This window comes from Oryzias melastigma, linkage group LG12, assembly GCF_002922805.2.
Source record: "Oryzias melastigma strain HK-1 linkage group LG12, ASM292280v2, whole genome shotgun sequence".
Classification (NCBI taxonomy): Eukaryota; Metazoa; Chordata; class Actinopteri; order Beloniformes; family Adrianichthyidae; genus Oryzias; species Oryzias melastigma.
Window position 1 is genome coordinate 13,643,394 of NC_050523.1, and position 22,296 is coordinate 13,665,689.

The 22,296-nt window shown below is 37.6% G+C and overlaps 1 protein-coding gene across 1 annotated transcript in view; it reads right to left on the reverse strand.

Annotated features, from left to right (window-relative positions):
* lrrc75bb (leucine rich repeat containing 75Bb) overlaps positions 1-22,296 on the reverse strand; it is a 36,811-nt gene that overhangs the window by 13,810 nt on the left and 705 nt on the right. Inside the window, exons 2-3 of the mRNA XM_024257767.2 lie at positions 16,590-16,718; positions 12,174-12,286 (exon numbers count right to left, since the gene is read on the reverse strand). Of these exons, the coding sequence (XP_024113535.1) occupies positions 12,174-12,286; positions 16,590-16,718 (242 nt within the window). The remainder of the gene's footprint in view (positions 1-12,173; positions 12,287-16,589; positions 16,719-22,296) is intronic.

The window sequence follows — 22,296 nt, forward strand, 5'->3', positions numbered from 1 at the left end:
GGGTAAATTCCAGCTGAAATGATGAACAATTGTATTCATCCAATCAGCAATGTCTCTTGTTTCTTACTGCTTTATCTTTTTAATTTTTTTTTTTACTTAAAATTGCTTTTGGTTTCCGAAACAATTCCTTTTTATTTCATTTCATTTTTTTTTTAAATTACAGAATTTCGTGTGATTTACACTTCAGGGCCACCGTAGAAAAAGGAGTTGAATCTGACTAATGGACTAATGCAAACAAGGCACAAAACAAGCCGACATCTCAGATTTCCTGTCAGAAAAACATCAATGATAATGTTTTTAAAATCAAATACAACAAGATGTTATGTTTGATGGAAAGAACAGACCAAAAGTTTCGCACATGGAAGCGTGTAGCTTTCTGATTAAAGTCGTGAACCCTGAAGACTGAAAGGAACCAATCTTCTCTTCCTTCCTCTTACTCATGCTGTGTGAAGCCCTCAATTATTAATAGAGGAGGATGGTGGCTGGATCTTTATGTCTGTTAAAGTGGAGGTCAAATGGAAAGCAAAAGGAACAAGCCTGGTGTTGCGATGGAGTCAAGTAGGATTCGTTTTTTATGTAGGGAAACCTGACCAGCAGCTGTTTCAACAAAAAAAAAAGGCTGATTTCAAACTCGCCTGGGGAGCCAGGAGTTGGAGGTCAGACCTGCTGTGTCAGAGCTCCGTGGGGAGCACTGCTGGGTGTTTATAGCCTCATAAAAAGAAGTCAAACATGTGTCATCTGTAGATAATACATGTGCTTTTATGCTAGATATAAAGGGCATAGAATCTTCTGGTTTAGAGGAAAGAAAATTTAGAATAAACGGAAAAAGCATACAGGAATATGCATATGTAATAAGGATAAACACAGTACTGAGTGTCAGTTATTGAAACAAAAAAACGCATTTTAAAAATGGTGTTCATCATTTGCATAAATCAGTGAAAAAAGAGAAATCTAAATCAATATTTGGACCACCTTCAAACAGCATCATTCCCTCTTATGCACACAGTTGGTGAAGAAACTTGTCTGGTAGGTTTTTTAAAAACATCTTGGAGAAAAAAAAACACAGACATTCTGCAGAAGTAAGCTCTTTTACATCCTTCTGTCTCTTTGTGAGATCCCAGACACATTCCATGATGTTGAGATCAGGGCTCTGTGAGGGCAATGACATCACTTCCCGCACTTCTTGTTCTTCACGCTGAAGATAGTTCTTAATGACTTTATGGTTATCGTCTTGCTGCTGAATAAATTTAAAGTCACCTCCTTGATGGGTTTTCATGATGGATAAGTACAGCATCTGCCAATGTTTCTTGGCATTGAGAACACCATAAAATTTGACAGAATCTCCATTATAAGGAGGAACTTCCAAAATAAACTGCCTCCTTCTACAGCCAAATAATTTTAAATTTTGACTACCTGGTCTCAAAAACTTGAGTGTCTTGGTCATGTTTCCACGTTAGCTCCACAGTAGCTTTTTGGCTAAGCAGTAGATGAGAGGTCCCACTGGTTTCTCCCATTTCTGAGTCAGTGGAACTGCTTGACATCTTCTGATCTCAAAGGATATTAAACTTTTGTTTTTTTAACAAATTCTTGTAGCATTTTTTTCACGATGGAGCACATAAAAAATTAAGTTTCAAACAGTGTTTCTCAGTATTTCTTCATCCAAACCGTTTTGGATCAGGAGCTGATGAAAACCAGATGTTTGAAAAAACTCGGGGTTGTAATGCAGTCACCGCCATGGCCAAAGTTTTATTTCTCCCCTTCAATTCTAGATCCTCAACTCAGACAATAGATCCTTTGACATCCTTAATTCCTGGTCTGAGCTGGAATCTGGATCAAAACTAAAAAAAAATCTCTACATGAATATTAATTCATTGTAATAAAATGGTAACATCAATTTTATCTAATGATCACAACGCTAGGCAGTAAAACTACATCTCATACACAAGTATTTTCCAGGCAGATTCATTGTGCAATAAATAATCAATTAAATATCCCCATGTCAGATTTTAAATCGTTACAATTATTGCCAAATGAAGTATTGCAGTTTCTATTATTCCTACACCCCTAGCATCCATGCAGTCGGTGGTTAGATGATTTAATCTTTTTTGACTTAAAATAAAAAAAACTCAACTCCAAAGTTTTAAAAGTCTTTACAAAAATGGAAATTTCATGCAAAAAATGTACCTATGTGTTAGTTACATGAGCAGAATTACAAGAATTGTGCAGCAACATAAACAAGATGTATTTCACAGCCTGCAGTTTTCCCCTGCAGGTCCATTTTAAGCACCTAAACAAACATCTGACTAATTTATATATGACAGATTCTAGCTATAGATCTACCAGAAGGCTTAAGAATACAAGAAAAAAGTTCCAAGACTAGACTTAAATCAATTAAATTACATATATTGTTATTTTTTAAGTTATTCTAAAACTTCCAGACAGTAAATGACGAATACTTAAACAATGGAATGTTGGTGTTTATGCCTCAAAAATATATCCTCCCACCAATTTTCTATGGAAGTGAAAGCAGCTCTTGATTTTAAATAACATATTTGTGACTATAAAAGCAGAATTTTGTTTATTAAGGCAAAAAAAAAAAAGAATAAAAATTGCATTAAATTCAAGTAAAACTGTCAAACTTCCACCCAGAATTGTTACTGTATACATTCCTGTGTATGTAACAGCAGCAAAGTAAACACTCTGCATTCGGCAGAATTTGGGAGCTCATACAGAAGCAGAGAAATCTATAGAAATGGGGGAAAATGGCTTAAACGTAGAAATAAAGGACCAATGAGCTCCAGGGCATTAATTACACATCTAGCAACTTTTTACAGGTCAAACAACTACACGCTGCAGTTGTAATGAAGACGCCTCGGCAGCTTTTCCACGGGCTAATGCTTGCCGTAGTTTGAATTGGAAATGACAGGATGACGGGAAGTGCCACTTGCGGAAATGAGCTTTCAGCCGGTGAGCTGAGGCAGGCAGAAAACATTTGGTAATGAGGGAAGAAGACACTTTTTTTGCAGCCCTGCAGCTAAATAAAAATTTTTAAGCAATTTAAATTTAGGCATGAAAATGTAGAATGTTTGGAAGGTTTTGAAATGATTACAAGTGCACAGCCAATGATTTTTAGAGTGAAACAACACCATGATTTGAAGTGTAAGCTTGCGTGCATTATAAAATATAATAAAAAAAAATCCAAGGATATTGTGACAAATTTCTTTTTTTATAAATCATGTTTGACTTTCATTTCAGGGGATTTCATCTCCCTTGCAAAATATTAATCAAAAGATTCCTGCAAAATTTGCATGTATGGTTTTGCTCCGTAGGTAAGTCCCGTGAAGATTAGGGAAATTATTCCACCGACGTATGAAGGCACAGTACAGCGCACTGGTAATGAAGCAGCAGAGGGGAAAAAGGCGTGGGCTTCAGCTAGATGCACACAGAATCTGACAATGTTGCTCCAGATTGTAACCGCCGTGAAACAGTCAGTAAATAATGATAAATCTTTTTGATTCACTGCTTTGTTCACACCACCGCCGGCCCTGATTCTCTATGGAGCTCAAGTCCGGAGGCACACCGAGGATAATTGGTGGAAAAAGAAAAGCTTTGAACACATTTTAAAAAAGCAACGGGGATTTTTTAAGATGAAGCATATTTAGAAAAATTGGGAATGTATAATCAAGTATCCAACTCAGAAAGTTGAGTCCTAAAAGAATTTTATCTCATAAACTCAACTATAGTTTGATTTTAAAATCCAAATTTCCTGTAAGGGTCATTTTAATGCCATTAATATAAAAAAAATGCATCAGTTTTCCTACACAACTCCTATTTTCTTGATGCTTCTTATTTCACTTCTGCTGTTCAGTCTGTGTGAATTCCCTCTGCTGCTGGACTGCACCCTCATTTTCAGATTTACTTGTTCGGTCCACAGCAGGCGAGTTTTTACACCTGCCAAATAAAGTCAACAGAAACCTCAGTGGAGACTCAGGCTTGGTTTTTCCTGCTGAAATACTGAATTGATTTGGGTTTGCCCTGCGGCAGACTGGCGAGCTGTCCAGGTTGTACCCTGCCTTCTCCCAACGGTTGCCAGAACAGACACCAGCCACCCCCCACGACCCCAAAAGGGATATAGCAGGTTAAGAAAATGTTGTGATGGATTTGTTTTTGACTCATAAGTTCAGGTTTCAACTCAACTCCCGATAAGATATCAATAAATAATTTCAAGTTCCATTATAAAAAAAAAAATAAAACAAAAAAATGTGTTTGGCTATATAAAAAAACACTACAAACGTGAAACTTTTTGTCACTAAAATTAGAAATTCTAAAAAAAAAACCTACTAAAAGCTGTTTTTTTTGCCTAAAACTATTTACATTACTACTTTAGCAGCAAATCACAGAAGCTATAAACAGTTTCACAGTGGGATTTAGGGTTCGAATCTTTTGCTTAACCCTTCAAGACTGGAGATATTGACATTATTTTGACTACTTCACCTCCTCAACCATTTGCACAATGTACATAATTCCTATTCTGAAGTGGAGAAAAGCGGCTTTACAGTAATGAAGTGCTTACACAAACCCACAGAAATCTGCTGATTCTGTTATGGGAAAAGCAGTTTTGCACCATTATGCAACACTTTAATTCAGTAATGTGCAGCCTATTGGTGAAAAGTCAATGTGAAACGCTTTACGTAAGTAATGTAATGCATTTTTTTTCCTGTAGCGAATTAAAAAAGCTGCATTTACCTGCATCAAAATCAGTGGATTCACGTGAATGGTTGAAGATTTATGAAATGGAACCACCTACCCTTACTTTTCATCATTTGCCCTTTGTTATTGAATTTTTTCAGCATATTTTTTCCATCTGATCAGGCTGTCAAGTTCATTGAGAAGTTCAACCAACATCCTCTCAATCCTGGTGACATTTGGCTGAGAAAACCCCTAAATTATTGCTTATTAAAAGCAGGGGTGAAACGTAGGACAGCAGGGCCAAAGAAAGCTGATTTTATAAAGCATTAGCTCATCATTACAACTTTTACAGCATGTTAAATTGGTAAAATGTTCATTTGTAAGAACACCATGAGTCCTTTTCGATGGCTGGCTGATTCGCTGAGAAGAACTTGTACTGTTTTGCAAGTTAATATGTGAAGTGCTTGTGTTCTGTCACGATCCAGCTTCTTGTAAATATTAATAAAAGTGAGAAAATGACTTTTGGAAAGCCTCTGCATCGTGAGCTGTGGGTGGAGAGGAGCTTTGGTGTGAGCAGCGTGAGGTCTAGGTCAATTATCAGAACTCAGACAGTTTCCAGCACTCACCTGCAGCTAATGACACCTGCTCAGACAGCTGTCACAGACACGCTCTTAACTCTCACTATCAGCATTTAGCTAAATCTTACAGAGCAATGTCTTCAGTGAGACTCTTAAGGGTGTTTATAAGCACTTCTAGTATTCTAGAAAGGCTGACACAGAAAATGTAAAGCGATACCGCTCTTTATCTGCAGTCATTTCTCTAATTGCGTCTAACACTCCCTTTGCATTCCAAGAAAGGCAGCAAATAAAAGTGCATTTATGAGAAGATTCCAATCTCTTCAAACTCTGCTGCAGTGGCAGTTTGAGTCTAATAAAAGATATGAGCTTCATTAATCTGAAATTCAATATCAATCGCGAAAACATTAGCAACCCCCCTCCAGGGATTCGGCAAAAGTGTGCTTCCCAGAACACACAGCTCCTGCTGCTGCAGAGAGAAATGAAGCTGCCATACCTGTGACAGACTTGTGTGGCGTTTATGAAATGAAGAAGCCCACAGTCGTTTGGGAAGAGTTACGCTTTTCATGTTATCTCCTGAAAACGTTCAAATGCAAGCTTTGACTTAACTAAAACAATGCCACAAAAATAAGCTAAATAAATTCACAAAATAACAAATCTGTAAAACTGAATCATAAAATACAGAGAAGATTTATGAAGATTTCTGAGAGAGGCTTAAGGAAAGAAGGATGAACGTGACTTTTAAGGAGCAACCTTGCTGTGATTCCACTTTCTGTCTGACACAGCCCTTCCCCAGAGCCTCCGCTCAAACTGCAGAACTGCTATGTACGGCAACTGTTGAACAAAATGGGATCTCACAAGACGGAGGGCAAGAAAATCAATGCGAGGAGGGGATTTTAAACAGGGTGGAATGGAGGTGCAGGGGGAGACAACAGGAAAGGAGGGTGGAGAGGTTACGGAAGAAAAGATGGACGAGAAGAAGGGAGGAAAAAAACGACATGAAAGGAAAGCTTTTCAAACATGTTGTGATGTCTAATTTAATTCAAAGATATTCATACTCCCAGAGAAAAGGAACTGTTTTGAGTCTAGCGGTGGCATGCTGTTGCTGTGTGGATGGTTGCAGCGGAGGCTGTGAAAGACACAGCGCTTGCTAATGAGCTCACTGGGAGAGTCTGCTTTGTTGTTTTGTTGAGTGTTATTTTGAAATATCGCTACCAAGAGAGGGGGAGGAAATATAACTCAAGCTATAACATTTTTTTCAAATGGGGTTAATAACTCAGAGACAGTCTTGTCACCAGTTTTCTTTTTCTCATAAATGTCTCTGTTGTCTATTTAAGCAGCAAATGCGTTTGTTTTAAGACGAGTGTGTTACTTTCTTTTTTGTCATTTGAGCAATGCTAGTCTCTTGAAGCGTGGTGTGCCACAGGGCTCTAGTGTGGTACCACATTTATTCTCTATCAAAAGACACTAAAAATATGAAATTTTCTTCAGATTGTACATTCAGGATGACCTTAACTTTTTATTCTGACAAAAAAATAAATTGGGGTTCGACGTGACCATAATTTTACTTGGTGTTGCTAAAGCTACAACCATCTTTTGATCTATATTAAAAGCTTTTTAAAATGTGTTGCTTTCTTGGACAATTTCTGCGGCACAAAAGTAGTTGATAAGAAATTTACATCTGAGTTCTGGGCGGGACTGATTAAGCCACCACAAACTTCCCGACATCCATCTTTTAACGCTCTCTCCTGCTGGCTAAAAGCTGTTTACAAACCCAACCCAAGATTCCAGGTGCAACAAAAATAGTAAAAAAATATTGGAACTATTCAGCCACACAGTTTGGAATCAGATGTCAGGTCAGTCGAGAAAAACAAAGACATACATGGATCTATTTGTCTACAAGTAGATGCATTGGAATGGAATGGAGTAGGAAGCTTGCTGCTTGCCGTAGTAGCTTCTACATCACACCTACAAGCTTTTTTAAATGCCATTTTTGTGTCTGCTCCTAATTCACAATAGTCAGAAGTACGATTATACTAATTATCTTGATTATAAAATCAGAAACCAAAGAGAAAAAAAAAGAAACTTGGCATTTTTTTCTTGCTTGGCCAGTGTGACCTTTCTTTCCACTATCACTGATCTCTGGAAACGTCTCCAAACATGACTCACTCTACTTTTAAAGTGATTCATGATTTACAGTTTTCACCATTGTTACTAGTTAGTTTGTCAATTAAAGCTAATATGGTGCCTTGAATAAAATAAGAGACAAAAACTCATTAAATATCTGAAAAATTGTAAAAAAAACACAGATTGCACCTGGAGGTAAAAACTCTCACTGAAAACAAGATTAGTGATTTATACCTCCCGATACCTCCTGTCATTCAGTTTCTGTGACAGTATTGCCTTTTAAACATTTGGAGAGAGAGGCTGTTGGGGTAATCACTGTGTGACGTTTCATGGGCCACAATTTGAAGCCAATTCTTACAGTTTTCCTCAAACCGTTCAGCCATGCATTTCCTGAAGTCCTAAAGTTCTTATTAGGGAGTTTCCTGAAATTGTTCCTGGCAATCCTTTGGAAAATAAAATAAAATAAACACTTGTTAAAGATGATGCAAGCCTTATTTTTTTGTCCCTGCAACATCTGTTCCAGATAGAAACAAGCTCAGACCTGATCACTGTCGCATGAAATCTCAGGAAAAAGTTCAATGTTGCACCTGTACAAAACAAGGACTTCTGACCATTAGAGAGCAACAAAGAAAAAGTGATTTATTTAAAAAAAAAATCAATGTTTTGATGCTTTATCACTGATAGCTATGAAAATACACTTATTTTCAGTCTAATATGTAATGTTTACTTTCTTAGACTGTATCTTTATAGAAAACAATATTTATTTTTAGTCATTCCGATTGTGTAGAGTTAAATTAGTTAAAATATACCATCAAAAGGCAAGGTGCTTTTTGCAGTGATTACTCTGCGTTAGAAGTTTGTTTCGATTTAAAACCAGCAAGAAAATGGGGCAATAAGAGGCTCTTCCTCTTCTTTCTATCTTTCCTCCTCCGAGGCATGACCTGATTTATTTCATTTTTAATCAACAAATGAAGGGTGCGGCTTTATTGTGTATCTGTGAAGTGGATTGCTTGGTTATATCAGCAGAGTGTGGGGCTGCCACAGGATTTAGCACCGTGCTTACGTAAGCCTGACTGGCTGAGACAAGCTCAATAGAGCGGTTTTGTTTTTACAGCCTCCTTCACTAACAAAATCAAGTCTAATCTTGTTGCAAATCAAGCTGGATGTTTATGTTCACCAGGTAAAAATTATAGAGCCTGAAGGAAAATTTGTAAGTGAAATGGGGAGTTTTATGATTCACAGTAGCGGGTCAGTGGGAGGTCTCAAAAACAGATTTAAATCTAACCCTAAAAGCCCCGAAAACCTGCAAGCTGGGGCCAGTAAGTAAAGCACAGTAAATTTATCAAGACATTACTGTCAGTCGAACACAGATTTAAACGGCAAATACTTTGATCGCTCTCTTTGAGTGGCACTTCCTTCAACTTCACGCCCCCTTTTCTAAAATCATCCAGTCCCTTGTGAAATCATCAACCTTCAGAAGAAACTTGTTTCCTCTTTTTTCCTCTCATACAAACTGTTTACCAAGTTGTGTAGCTGCCAAGGGCTAAAATCATGTGTTGTAATCTATAAAGTGCAAAATAAAAAATGCTTTTTTCTTGATTTCCCTCTCCTCTGAAGAATCCTCTTTAGGATTGAAGGGAACAGAGCCTGTCCTAGCTGTTAATGGGATGGAGGTGGATTACATTCTAGACAGACATGACCACAAGCTCAGAGACAAACAGCAGTGAACACTCACACCTACACCGACAAATTACAGTATGCTTCTTTTCCACTTGTACCTGTTTGGCTCAATTAAGGGGCAAAGATGGACAGAGATTTTGAGCCTTCATGGGTAAAAACAACCAAAGCAGTTATTGGCAATTTTCAGAACACGCTCAGTGAGGCTGTTCAAGAGCTGGAAACTCAATGCTCCCATGAGAAACACACCTCATTAGAGCTGTTTGGTTTAGGATTAAAACAGGGCGTAAGGTTACAAAAATCAATCTCAATCTAGTTATTTGTGGTTCACTCTAAAATCCAACTTTTGAGCTAACGAGTTTTACAATAAATTGACTATAATCGTACAGCGTGCTTCAACATAATGAACTGAAGTAGTGAGCGTATTGTTTTATATTTTGTGTTACAACTTGTGGAGAGTTATCGTAAATAAAGTTCTCTGGAAAGATTCAGATGATGCAGATAAACATGAAGAACAACACAGTTCAGTGGAAAAACTTCCTATCAAACACATTAACCCATCACCTGCTTTTTGCAAGCAGACCTGGTGGCAGAATAGATCTAAAAATCAATAGATTTGGTCATTAGGTTTGTAAAACTCTCAAGACTTTTACATTGGAGCTTTAGCTCCAGACAAGTGTTTACGTTTGACGGCAGTTAACTTCAACACTTTACACGATTAACGTAAATGAGCTTATTCTGTTGCGGAGAAAAGTGCCAAAATTTAACACTTTAGCAATGTGTTGCATATCTGTGAAAAACCACTTTTAAGTGTTGCCTACCAGCACAAAACAAAGTTTCTCTGCAGATCAGCTAATTCACGTTGATTGTGTAAGGAGTGGTGGTGTGTCAAATAGCATTGCAGGTTTTGACAGAGACACCTCCAGTGTTAAAAGTTCAAAGCCTAAAACTAAAAAACAAAACAAACAAAAAAAAAGTAACGCCGGTTGCATTCGTCTTTTTCGACTTTTTCTATCGAAATGTGCAGCTAGAGCTGAGTATCGCCAATAATTTCCAGAATCTATTTAACTCAAATCACCAGAGCCTCAATTCGACTCTATTTTTTTTATTCTTTCAATCCACTCAATTTGATTAGCTTTAATTCAATTTTGAGTTTACAAAGTTTACACATTTAGATCATTTGTTTAGAAATACAATAATAATCTACTATATGTTTGAAGATTTTCATAATAATATAATACCGTTCACATAATGTAAAATGTATTAGTGAAATAATTAGATTGTTAATACCTTAGTGTTACACGGATTCTCAAACGGAGAAGATCCAAACATTGTTCTGCCTCTACTGGAGGGGATTTCAATTTGGCCACTAGGTGGCGATCGCGCTATGGCATTACACCTTATTCCAGAAGAAGAAGAAAGTATGAGCAAAAGCTGTGTTAGAGCAAGATATTTCCTTAAAAGAGTTTGGAAAGTTCATACCTGTGAGTAAATAAAGATGTTCATTTAGTCAACAATGTATATTTAGGTCGACCGAGCGTTAGCATTAGCTGTCCTATGAGAAATCCCATTATTTGTTAGCATCAAGGTAGCGAACTTTAGCATTATACGTTAGATCAATCTCTACTTTTATAGATCGAAAGTTGATCTATTAAACTTAGATCGATCCAGATCAATTGATTGAGTCTGTCATCCCAGCCCTATGCGGTGTGAAGGGGTGGAGGTGAGGGGGTGGGGTTGATGCTTCTGGACTTCCTTCTTTCTGGCTAAGGATTTTCAACTGTCATCTTGTCTGCCACCAGGTCCCCTTACTTTATTCATTGATTGGTTTGTTTTGCCTTACCCCTTGACGCCCATTAATGCAAATATACTTTAAACAGTTTTTGCTCCAAAATTACCTTAATTTAGCATCTAGTTGAAAGCGAAAACAGATATTTTTTAATATATTAAAAGAGATAAATTCAAGAGGTTAATGGCAGCAGTGGAAAGGGTCTTACCCGAGAACCCACACTGAATGAATTTCATTGCACACCCTGGGAATTCAACCCTGATTTCTAAAGTGCCGCTCTATTATTTGTGTATGAAAAGGTTATTCCTTTTGGTCCAAAAGGGAAGTAGAAATGCACTTGCTTGTTCATCAAGCCACCTTATAGATACAAGGTGTACTGGCCAGACTCGGTTCTTAGTGTATGTGTGTGTTTTTAATAGGCTTCAAAAAGGAAGTGGAGTGTTGCTTTTGTATGAGAGAATCTACCTGGCACCTGTTCCAAAAATGCAAAGTCGATGTCAACAAACTGATGCTTATTGTCCTGAAGAGCCATTACAAAGATGTTGAATAAATGCTTTAACATTTACATTAAATGGTTGGCTTCAATATTTATAAGATAACGAAGACCACATAAACTACAATTATAATTGAGGGAAAACACTCTTTTAACAGCTATTTTCCTTAGATGTTGGCTTAACAAAGCTCTCCAGTTTAAAAAATATCCTGTAATTGAATCTATCCTACATTCATTGCCTACAGGCTGTACTTTTTCTCTTCAGTTTGATAAAAAAAAAACTCAGAACTTTAGCATTTTCTCATATTACTACTTTGTGAATGTGTTTTGTCATATTTACAAAGAACATTACAGCAGCATGTAATAATTGAGACAATGTAGGTTAATTATTCAGGAAAAATACTGATAGAATTACTTTAATACCCAAAGCCCATGCAGAAATAGGGAAAATATTCAACTCAAAGTAGGAACGTATAATGCTTAGTTAAATATTCATTTCTGGTTATCATAAATTTTAAATGTTATTATAAGAGTCATCACCATTCTGAACTCATTGTACTGAAAAATGTCAAAAAATGTAAAATTTGCATTTGACATATACAAGAAACTGACATTTACAGATTCAGATTAAAAGCTAAAGATGCTCTAGGAGTACAGAAAGTTTCGCTAGATCAGACTAAAAAACTTTTTTGTTTCATATTTTAGGGCAACTCCAGGGAATTATAAGAGGCACTGATGCATTTGGTCAGGAGGCATTTAGCACCCCTGGGACAGTGCATTCTGAGGAGTGTTGGCATGGCTTCACACACTCACACACACCCACCAGGCCTGAGTCTTCCTCCTGGGCACGCCCTGTCTCATCCACTTGGAGTGGGGAGACAAGTGATAAATCAGTTGGCGGCATATCTTGTTGGTGGACTTGAGCGAGTCCGCCTCCTGAAACACATGAAAATGGACAAAGCCATGACATAACCAAGAAAATGAAACTACAGCGCAAAGCAAGTTTGATGGAAAAAAAAGATTTTTCTTGAAGTATATCCTCATTTTTTTTACCTTAAATTCCCACTCCAAGCATCTTTTGATCTATTTTAAAAGCGTTTCTAGTAGTCTTTTAATTATGATTATGATGTTTTTCACCAAAATAAAAAAACTGTCATTTTCTAGGACATAATTTTTGCAGAGTAGCTGGAGTTCAGCAGAAATTTGCCTCCGAGCCTGTGGAGTAATTTCCCATCATCCCTTTGTTTACACTCTCTCCTGCTAGCTCACAGCCCCTCATAACGGCAAGATAGCATTACAGGTGCAACAAAAATGGCGAGTAATATCAGAGCTGTCCAGTCATCCAGTTTTGAGTAAGATATCAGCTCAGACGATGAAAAAGCAAAGACGAGGGGATGAATTAAAAATGGAGTGGAGCACGGAGCTTGTGGCCTGATGATTGTAGTTTGTACAAAACAACTACAAACTTTTTGAATTTTTTTTCCTGATTCTCAACATTTAAATGAAAAAATACTCCAGTTTAGTTTGTATTTGTCTCTATTTAAGTCGTCCATTATCACAAAAATACTACAAGAACATATTAAAACAATACATTCTCACTCTCAACTCGTCACATTGATGTTTGGTTAAGGACCCCTGCGTCCCTTTTTGAGTCTTTGGGTGTTCCCAACTAGCCGTTTTTTGACGTGCTGGCTGTTCCCAATAAATCACAGGTCCCTAACCTCTGGACTCCAAACCGGAACTGGTCTAGTACCAGGACACGGTACGCACTGGTACACTAACCCTAACCCAGTACCGGTTTGCATCCGGGACTGTGTCTGACACCAGCTCAGGACCGGTACTGCATCTGGTGCCGTAACCGGTACTGGACCTGGTCTCAAAGACCAGTTACCATGTCATTCTGCTTCCGGTATCTCGTTCCGAGGGTTGCAAACCCTTGATTGAACAGCCAGCATATCAAAAAAGAATGCATTGGGGACACCAGAGCTGGGCGATACTGAGCATTTGGGTATGGATCCATTACTGATTCAATACTGGTCAATATCGTCAATACCAATTCTAATATCAACATTTTTCCTTAATGTGGTTGTTATGACATGAACCTCAAAATGTCAATTGTTTTTTGTAAGTTTTCCATTTTTAATTACTTGATAATCTCAATAACAGGGCTGCACGGTGGCGCAGTGGTTAGCGCTCTTGCCTCACAGCGAGAAGGCCCCGGTTCGACTCCCGGCTGGGACCTTTCTGTGTGGAGTTTGCATGTTCTCCCCGTGCATGCGTGGGTTTTCACCGGGGACTCCGGCTTCCTCCCACCGTCCAAAAACATGCTTCATAGGTTAATTGGTGACTCTGAATTGTCCCTAGGTGTGAATGTGACAGTGAATGTGTGTGTGATTGAGGCCCTGCGACAGACTGGCGACCTGTCCAGGGTGTACCCCGCCTTCGCCCATCAGTAGCCGGGTTAGGCTCCGGCACCCCCGCGACCCCGGGGGTGTCGCGGGGTCGCGACACCCCCGGGGTCGCGACAATTTTGTATAACAAAATTAAGACAACATTTTCAATTAAATGGAGAATAGTTTATTAAAATAAAACTTCTTCAAATAAAAAAAAATGAAGAAGTGCATTCCAAACCGGTTAACAAATCAAAAGAAATAAGTAACTACGATACAAAAATAAATCTAAATTTTCACGATATAAATCGGTATCGATCCGATACCAACTTGAGATCGATAATCTCGATATATTTTGGATAGATCCGCCCAGCACTAAAACGTCAAAAAGTGAGGGGTCCTTAACAAAAGCTGGGAGTGAGAATGTGTTGGTTAAAAACACTAAAGTGGGTCTATAAACCCTTGTTTTTACCTTTTTTCGTCCTTCTGTCCACCTTTTTGCCTTCACTTTAGTCCCACACTTCAAAAAAAGACCTTAAACGACATGGGTTGTGCTGAGGAGGCTCAATCTAATTAATGGGACAACACAACAACAAGAAAGAGGCAATGTGGGGAGAGAAAAAGCAGAGGCAATTTAGCCTCAGGCGATTAACCATCCTTTCTGCCAGTTCTTCTTGTGGGTGACAAAACAGACGGGCCTTATGCTTCTAAAACATTCGCCTGTGCTGTTTCAGAGTCTCGGATGACTGGGCTTGATTTACAGCAGCTAATGCTAATGTGTGACGTTGAAAGTGCTCTTAAAGGATGTGTGGTCGGAATGGATCAACATGGCCTTTCATAACTATAGGACATTAATCACAGCTCTGAATCGAAGTGCATCCGAGCGTGTTAACTGAATTAACCATTTAGGATGATAATTGAAGGTTTTGAACTTTCACAAATGATGTTTGTTTTACTCTTACGATGTGTCCTTGACGTTTTATCTGAATAAAGACAAAAGGAGGCCACAGCAGCAGCTGCCTGGCCCTTAATCCAGCACATAGCCTCTCAGCATCCCTGTCACGTTTAGCACAGTATCTCGCCATGAGTCGACAGCTAGTCAGGAGCACATTGCTGCCAGCTCCTCACTTTCTGTTCTTAAGTCCTGGGCTTTCCTCACTAAAGCAGAAAGAGACGGATTAGAGTTTCTTACAGGTGATTTTGTCTGGACTGGAGTGCAGAAAACCGCAGTGTCCCTATTTTTAGGGCTTTCTCAACTTTTTCCTGAAAAGATGTTACTTTCAAACATCTTTTTATGGCTGTTTTTACAGCCTGTCTTGGGGCATTGCTCGTATCCTGGAGTCTAAAATGTTATCAGAAATTAAAGTGACTGGTTTATATACTCTAATGGATGTGACTCAGCTGATTCCAAGTTTTGACTAAACACTTTTTCATCTGACCTCATGAATCTTAACTTTCATGAAGATTAAAATTTTATGATGTTAATAAAAAGTTTGTTTAGTGCGAAGGTCTGAGACTGAATTTTCTGAGTTCTTATTTTATTTTACACTTGTTTTGTTTGGTCTGTGTGTTTGTTCAGGCTATAGGCCTTTCTCAGCCTTTTATCCTTTCACATCTGCTTTCTCTTAGTAATCAGCACTGCTGTTTCCTGCTCCAATCAGAATCACAGTTTTTAATTGGTCATTGTGAAAACCTTTGTCATTTTTTTTGTTTTTAAATAAAGTTTATCACACTTTTATTAAAATCATTTTTTTAAAGACCCAATCAGATGAAAATCATGTTTTTTTTATAATGGAGGACATATATATATATATATGCAAAGAAAATTAGGATTAAAATAGCATTTCAGATTATTTCTGAATCATGAGCAGACAAAAAGAATTCTCATTTGAAAAAAACTTTTTTGCAACATAGAAAATATGCTAAGAGGGCCACATACTCCCTGTTAGATGACTGGATTCATTATTTGCTTTCCTTGTTAAAACTGTACAGCTGGATTGCTTCAATATTGTTTTTGTTGCACCCTAAATGTTAGGTTGGGGGCAGGACCCCGGGCTCACTCAGCATCGGGTCCGACTTCGGTGCAGAACCCAAAACAGTCTAGATACGGCAGATGACTCACATTGGCTGCAGTCCTGCTGCATGGAATTTTATAAACATTTTTGTTCTATATAGGCTTAAATGTACATATTTGACTGTGTTACACTTATTGTGTAACAAGTAGGGGAGACCCGGTTGGTGGTTACAATGATGTGATGTTTAAAACAAAGTGAAAACAGTGAAAATAGAATTTATTTTGAAAAATGCACCGGATGCACTTTACATTCGCTCACATGATTTCCAGTATAGGTCATTAATTGCCCCATCTTCACAAAAAAAGTACTCCACCTTGGCTCCGGTGTCTGGCAAAAATTTTACTCCAAAGAAAAGGGATACGGAGCGCCGGAGAGGCTGGACCGGACTGGATGCAGTATGATCTCAGGGTAACGGGGTGTAAGTTAGCGAGAGAGCATGTAAACAGAGAACTCATGTGGTCCCGCCCACAATTCAGAGGAGAAACTGTGATGAACTTCTGCCGCTCTGCAGAAACTATGTCCCAGAAACTGACACAGGTTTTTAAATTTTGGCTAAAAATAACATAATCATAATTAAAATACCACTTGAAGTTGTAATCTTTAAACCCTCCTTTTTCATCCGAGTTAAATAAAATAAAAAAATAAAATAAAAAAAACACGAGAAATACAATGAAACATGCAGACACTCAGAAATATGTAATCTTCTCCAGACTCTGAAAGCAGAGCTGCTTTATTTTTTTTTAATTCTATTCAAATGTCACAGTCAAAACACACCTTTTTTGGACATTGCAGGTCTCGAGCAAGACGAACCAGCAGCTCGTGAGAGATCGGGTCCACCAGGTTGAGAAAAGCAGCATTTTTGTATAGAATGTCATTGAGTGACGACCCTTGAAGTCCCAAATCCTGAAAGAAAGAGAAAAAAATAATGAAAACTGAAAAATCAACATTGCCGTATCTCAGTCACAATCTACATTTTCTCAATTGCTTTTAATGGATTTTTCCATGAAAATAGATTGGAAATAGATTAGAAGCTTTCTTCATTATCCCGTCATCTGTTGTGTTGAAGCTGATAAGAGGTTCACATCAGAACTAAAATGGTCAAATCTGATACAGTTTATGTTACAGATTTTATAAAAGTTTGAATGATTTTTGTTATAATGCAGTAGAGTTACTGAGTGAACTCTTACACTTTCACTCTCTGGTGAAGACAATTACAGGCTGTTTTTTTAATCGTATTAGCAGCTTTCAGTTCCTCTTTTTTATTAAAAAAAATGAGTTCTTGATTCAATTCATGTCTCAGGCTCCAGTCTATAAGGATCATGTGAGTGGAAATGTTTCATAGAAGCAGGACACATCCCTAGAGAGTGGTGTTACTTATAATATTTTCAGAGTATTTTTTTCTTTTTGCATCTAAAATGTAAACATAGAACACTCTGGCCACAACATCATTAACAGGGTGTACAGCTGTCACTAGCTGATGGATTATTGCCCTTTTAAGGTTGACATGTAGACGCAAGAAATGCAAAAAAATTAGCAGATAAATCCCCAAAAATTAAAAGAGAAAAGTTTAGAGTAAATGAAAAGTTTTCTACTTCCACACCTCCACTATATTTCATGTTTCCACTATCAACATCACTGGTTTTACTGTATAAAAAGAACAAAAAAAATTAATTCAGTGGAATATCTTCCGCTTGTTTTCAGATTCAACTTTAGAGGCAGTGAAGCTGCTGAATGAAATGCCTGTTTGCTCCGTAGAAAGCTGAAAGGCTTTTCAAATGGCAGGCTGGAGGCTGCAGCTGTGTACAAAATTCTCTATAAGCGCTGACAGCCATAACGCTTTCAGGCACAGAGGAGGCAAAGAGGAAAACTCCCATCAGCATTTTCTCCTCCTTCAGCTTTGAGATGATTTATTACAACGGAGATCTGTGGGATTCCCTGACGCTTGGCCATTCTCCACGCCATCACAAACTGGGTGTTCACGACGGATGTTAAAGAGGTCGTTGTTTTTCCAGGTGCAGAATTCAATACAATTTACTTATTTTTTTTTGTTTTTTGGAGGGAGGATTCACAAAGAAGGGAAGCACTTGTTATAAATTGCATAAAGATCTGATTCTATGACTTAACTCTGCTGATTCCTCATTGTAAAAGAAGAACGCTCTTTCAATGTTTGTCACTTACAGGATGCCTGTGAGCCTCCAGGTCCCCTGACAAATGTCCTCGTTAAAGCTGCATATCTAATCCGACGTCAGCTTTGTCACAAAACATCTGAATAAGACGATGAGCTCAAAATGCAGAACATCCTCCCACACATGCGGTTCATTAGAATCCAGTTACATAGAACGCACAAAGGAAAGTCGTACAGTTTCCAGTTTGGAGCCGTCAAATAGGGCATCCTCTTCTGTTTGATCGGTTTGGATTCTTGCAGCTGTAGTGACTGAACACTGAGTCCTGATGTGCACTCGGCATAAAAGCCATGGTTAGAACACCAAAGTGTGTGTGTGTGTTTTCTTTATCAGGACAAAGTGAGCTGCTGGAAACAGTTAAGTGAGGAGTAAAGCCAGTCTGCTTTAATAGTTAACAGTCAATCCACTTCTAATAGGAACAACGTTTCGCCATTGTTATTGTTTGAGTGTATATTCAGGGGTAAGATGCGGCCTGGAGGCCATATGCGACCCGTCAAACTATTTAATCTGGCCTGCCAAAATGAAAAGCCTAAATAATGTGTTATTGTCTCTGAAATTCTGGTGTTTCCTCATCTACGGTGCAATACAAATACATTGACCTTTGTTTAGGTGCAGAAAGTTAAACTGTTGTTGAATCATTTCATGTTTTCCTGACGTTTATGTACGTTTTCTGATTTGGACAGTCATTTTTCCGATCATTCTAACAACCCCTGAATGCAACCTTTCTCTAAGTTTGTGTTTAACCTAAACGGCATCAACCTGGTGGTGCAATTGCCACTAAAATGAGAACAAAAGCCACAATTTTAGCTTAAAATTCTTCAGTTTTAAAACATACATATTAATTTTTTAATCAAAATGAAAGCATGTTTTTTTTTTCATCTTCCATGAGGTGGAATACCAAAACAGGCCACGCATCTGCCCTTCTGTCCAATTTTAAAAACGCTTTGTGGCTCGTGAGGCAAACACTTTGCCCAACCCGATTTAGGGTGTCAAAGGGTGAAGTTTGCAACCACTGACTGCACAGCTTTAGCCTGAAAACACGCTGACACTATGTCTCATTTTGAGATTGACAGACATGGACGGATCCATTCTAAGACCTTTTATTAACATTTGTCATACAGGCAGTGTTTAATGTCAGTGGTCATGTATGCACACATCAGCCTAATGCTGTTCAAATTAGCTTGAAATTACACTTTGTCCGAATTCCCACCCTATCTACCAAAAAAATATATAGTGCTTTGTTCCCTGGATTTTAAAAGCTATCTGGACACCATACTCACTAATTTTTTTTTTCTTCTTTTCTAAATGATGGATATGATGTCACCGATTTCACGAAGTGAGAATCTAAACAAAACAAACGTGTTACTTTGATCTACTGTGTTCTGATGATGAAAATTTGAATGGTTTATTAAAAAGTTACATTTAAACACTTTTTTTATTTGCAAAAATTGTTCAAACGCAATGCATTGTGGTCTATCTTTGCTAATGTAGTGAGCATCGATGGAACCTGGTTCTCTCAAAGACTTCTGGGAAATTTCTAGGGCACTTAATTTTGGAATTGTTGATTCGGACAGCACTACAAAATGGTGAACACACTATACAGTGCACTGTGTAGTGAGTAGTGAAGGAATTCTGACATAGCATTTGTTTTTTTTAAACTTTGAGAGCTTTTGGAATTTATTTTATTTGGCAACTACGGAAGATCACCTGATCTGCAGAGAGTGAGAAACAGACACTTTTTTTTTCTTTTTTTTTGGTCAAGCGTCTTTTGCAACTTCATCAGGTTTCCAGGTTTCATCCACTCCCAAGTTTTTCGGGTTGAAAGTAAGCAAACAAACAAACAAAAAATAAATTAAGATGCCATATTTGATCACTCAATATATGTGAATTAACATGACTGTTTTAATGCAAAAGCCTTTAAGGTTACAGTAAAATTCCAAATCAGAGAACACAATCTTTGTCTAACCCTTGTTCCTGCAGGCAAAATTCACATTTGCAAGATGACTTTTAAAACAAACAACAGATTCAACTTCTTGTTCTCTCCATAAAGTAGAAGAAAAGAAGGAAAACATCTGAAGAACCAGTATGAGCTCAAATCATTGGATTGTTTCCACAGACGAAATGCAGGATAATGTCAAATTAGAAAAGTTATTGTCACATATTATACCCTATGAGTCATTTAAACATCCAAGTGATTAAACATTTGCTGTTCTGTTGCAGAGATAATTCACTTTTTAGCTAAAGCCTGACAGACTATGACATAATCAGAGTCCAAATTGTCCTGCGTTATGTAAGATTGAGGATCTGAGATTTATGAAGGTGCTCAAATAGAAATGCTTTTATAAACAACATTTTAGGTTGGTTTTGCTTTTTTTCCCCTACCAACTACCTAAAGTATAGCTTCAGGTCTCTGTTTTTACACTGCAACCTGTTTTTTTCTGCAAAAAATACAAAGTGAGAAGAAAAGAATCTACATTTTTTGATGTTCAGAGAAAGTTAAATCATGAGTGTTGGATGTTTTATGTTACATTCAGTTTTAATGGTTTCCATAATCTCTTTTTTAGTTTGTCATTTGCCTTTGGACAGTTTTAATAACTCTTATTCTGCACTACAATGTCTTCAGGAAATCATAAATGAATGAAAAGTCCTCAATTGAGTAGAGTTGATCAGAGCTACTAATCAGATATATATATAATAAGTAGGTTTGACCTCCTTTGTAAAGCAGTTCTGAAGGATTTTTATGATGAAGTTACAGCATAGCGATTATTACTAATTGCCTGTCTTCTATAATAATATGTGTGGTTAAAAAAAAAAGAAGGCATATATATCAATCATTTCAGGGTAATTACCCCAACATCATTCCATCCCTCAGAGGAAAAGCTGCCTTACTGTTGGACCACAGCAAAAGGAGATCTGCTGGCACTTTCTTCTTTTTTTTTATTTCTTAATCCCGTCTTGAAGTATTATTAGTCAGACTCTTGGCTTCATCCCCAACACCATAGCTGTGCTCTGGCTTCCCCTCAGTGCGGGATGGAGGGAGACGCCGTGCTTCGTGAGCCGTTATTCCAACCCGACAAGTGTACATGTTGATCTCCGAATAAACGCATTTATGTATTTATGGAAGATATGACAGGACTGCTTTAATAAACATGAACCCTGTGAAGTCTTAAAGGAGGCATGAGTCACATCCCGGTTTGCATAAACTGCATTTTATAAATGAAGACAAAAATTCATCATTATGCACGTTTATTGATGTTCATAAGGAGAGAATGATTCCCGCAAATCTGCTTTCCATCCTGAGTTTTTTTTTTTTTTTCCTCCTCCTGAGTGTAACATTTGCATTGATTTCCTGCTTTAATCTGCATATATCTCTGCAATTTATTCATGGTCACCATACAGGTGGGCAGGGAGTTTTCATTTCATGACAGGGGTCTCTCTCTTGATCAAAATTACTTTTGTCTGAACTCCAAAACAGCTTTCCTTTGATCCGCTTCCAGGAGGAGGTGGAGAGCTCAAGCTGGCTTTAAAACAAATCATCCAAGACCTCCTTTCTCTAGTTCAGATGAATCCACACCAAGTGGAGATGAGTGGAAGTATAAAAAATATAAAGACAAATGCTTTTCGTTTAAATATAAAAACAGATTTCATCATACATCTGTTTTTACAGAAATAAAACACTTTTTAACACACTTTTTTTATTACTTTCACTATTTAAAAACACACACAGTGAGCATTGACACTGCGTCAGTATTATAACACCATGACTTTACTGTGCAAAGTCTACTTTTTATAAGATGAGGACAAGTTGATGATTAAAAGGATTTTACTTTTAAAACAATTAACTGAGATTTATGACCTTGGTTGGGCGTTGTTTATGTCATCCAATAGATGAAGGAAGGGGCGGAGAGCATTTTATATGATGGGGCAGGAGACTTTGGAAGGGCGGCAAATGAGAACAACAAAGGAAAGCATCAAAATACATATTAATAACAGTTTTTATGTTTTTAAATCATTTAAAAGTATTGCTTTTGTTATTTTTGGAATTCTTGAAAAAGACTGTATTGGTGATTTGTCAATAATTGATTCAAAAATTCTGGAGGGGCAAATTTGTCCCCCTTTAGTTCCGCCCCTGGATTAGGGTCATGTCACCACACTATTTTTAATGAGTGGGTGCAGCTATAAGAAAATATTATTTTAGTCAAGATTAAAAATATAGTTGTGATTATCTCATTTAAATAAAGAGAAACAGCAACTTTTTCTTTGAAAGAAAATTGCATGCAAAGTTGGAATGCACTTTT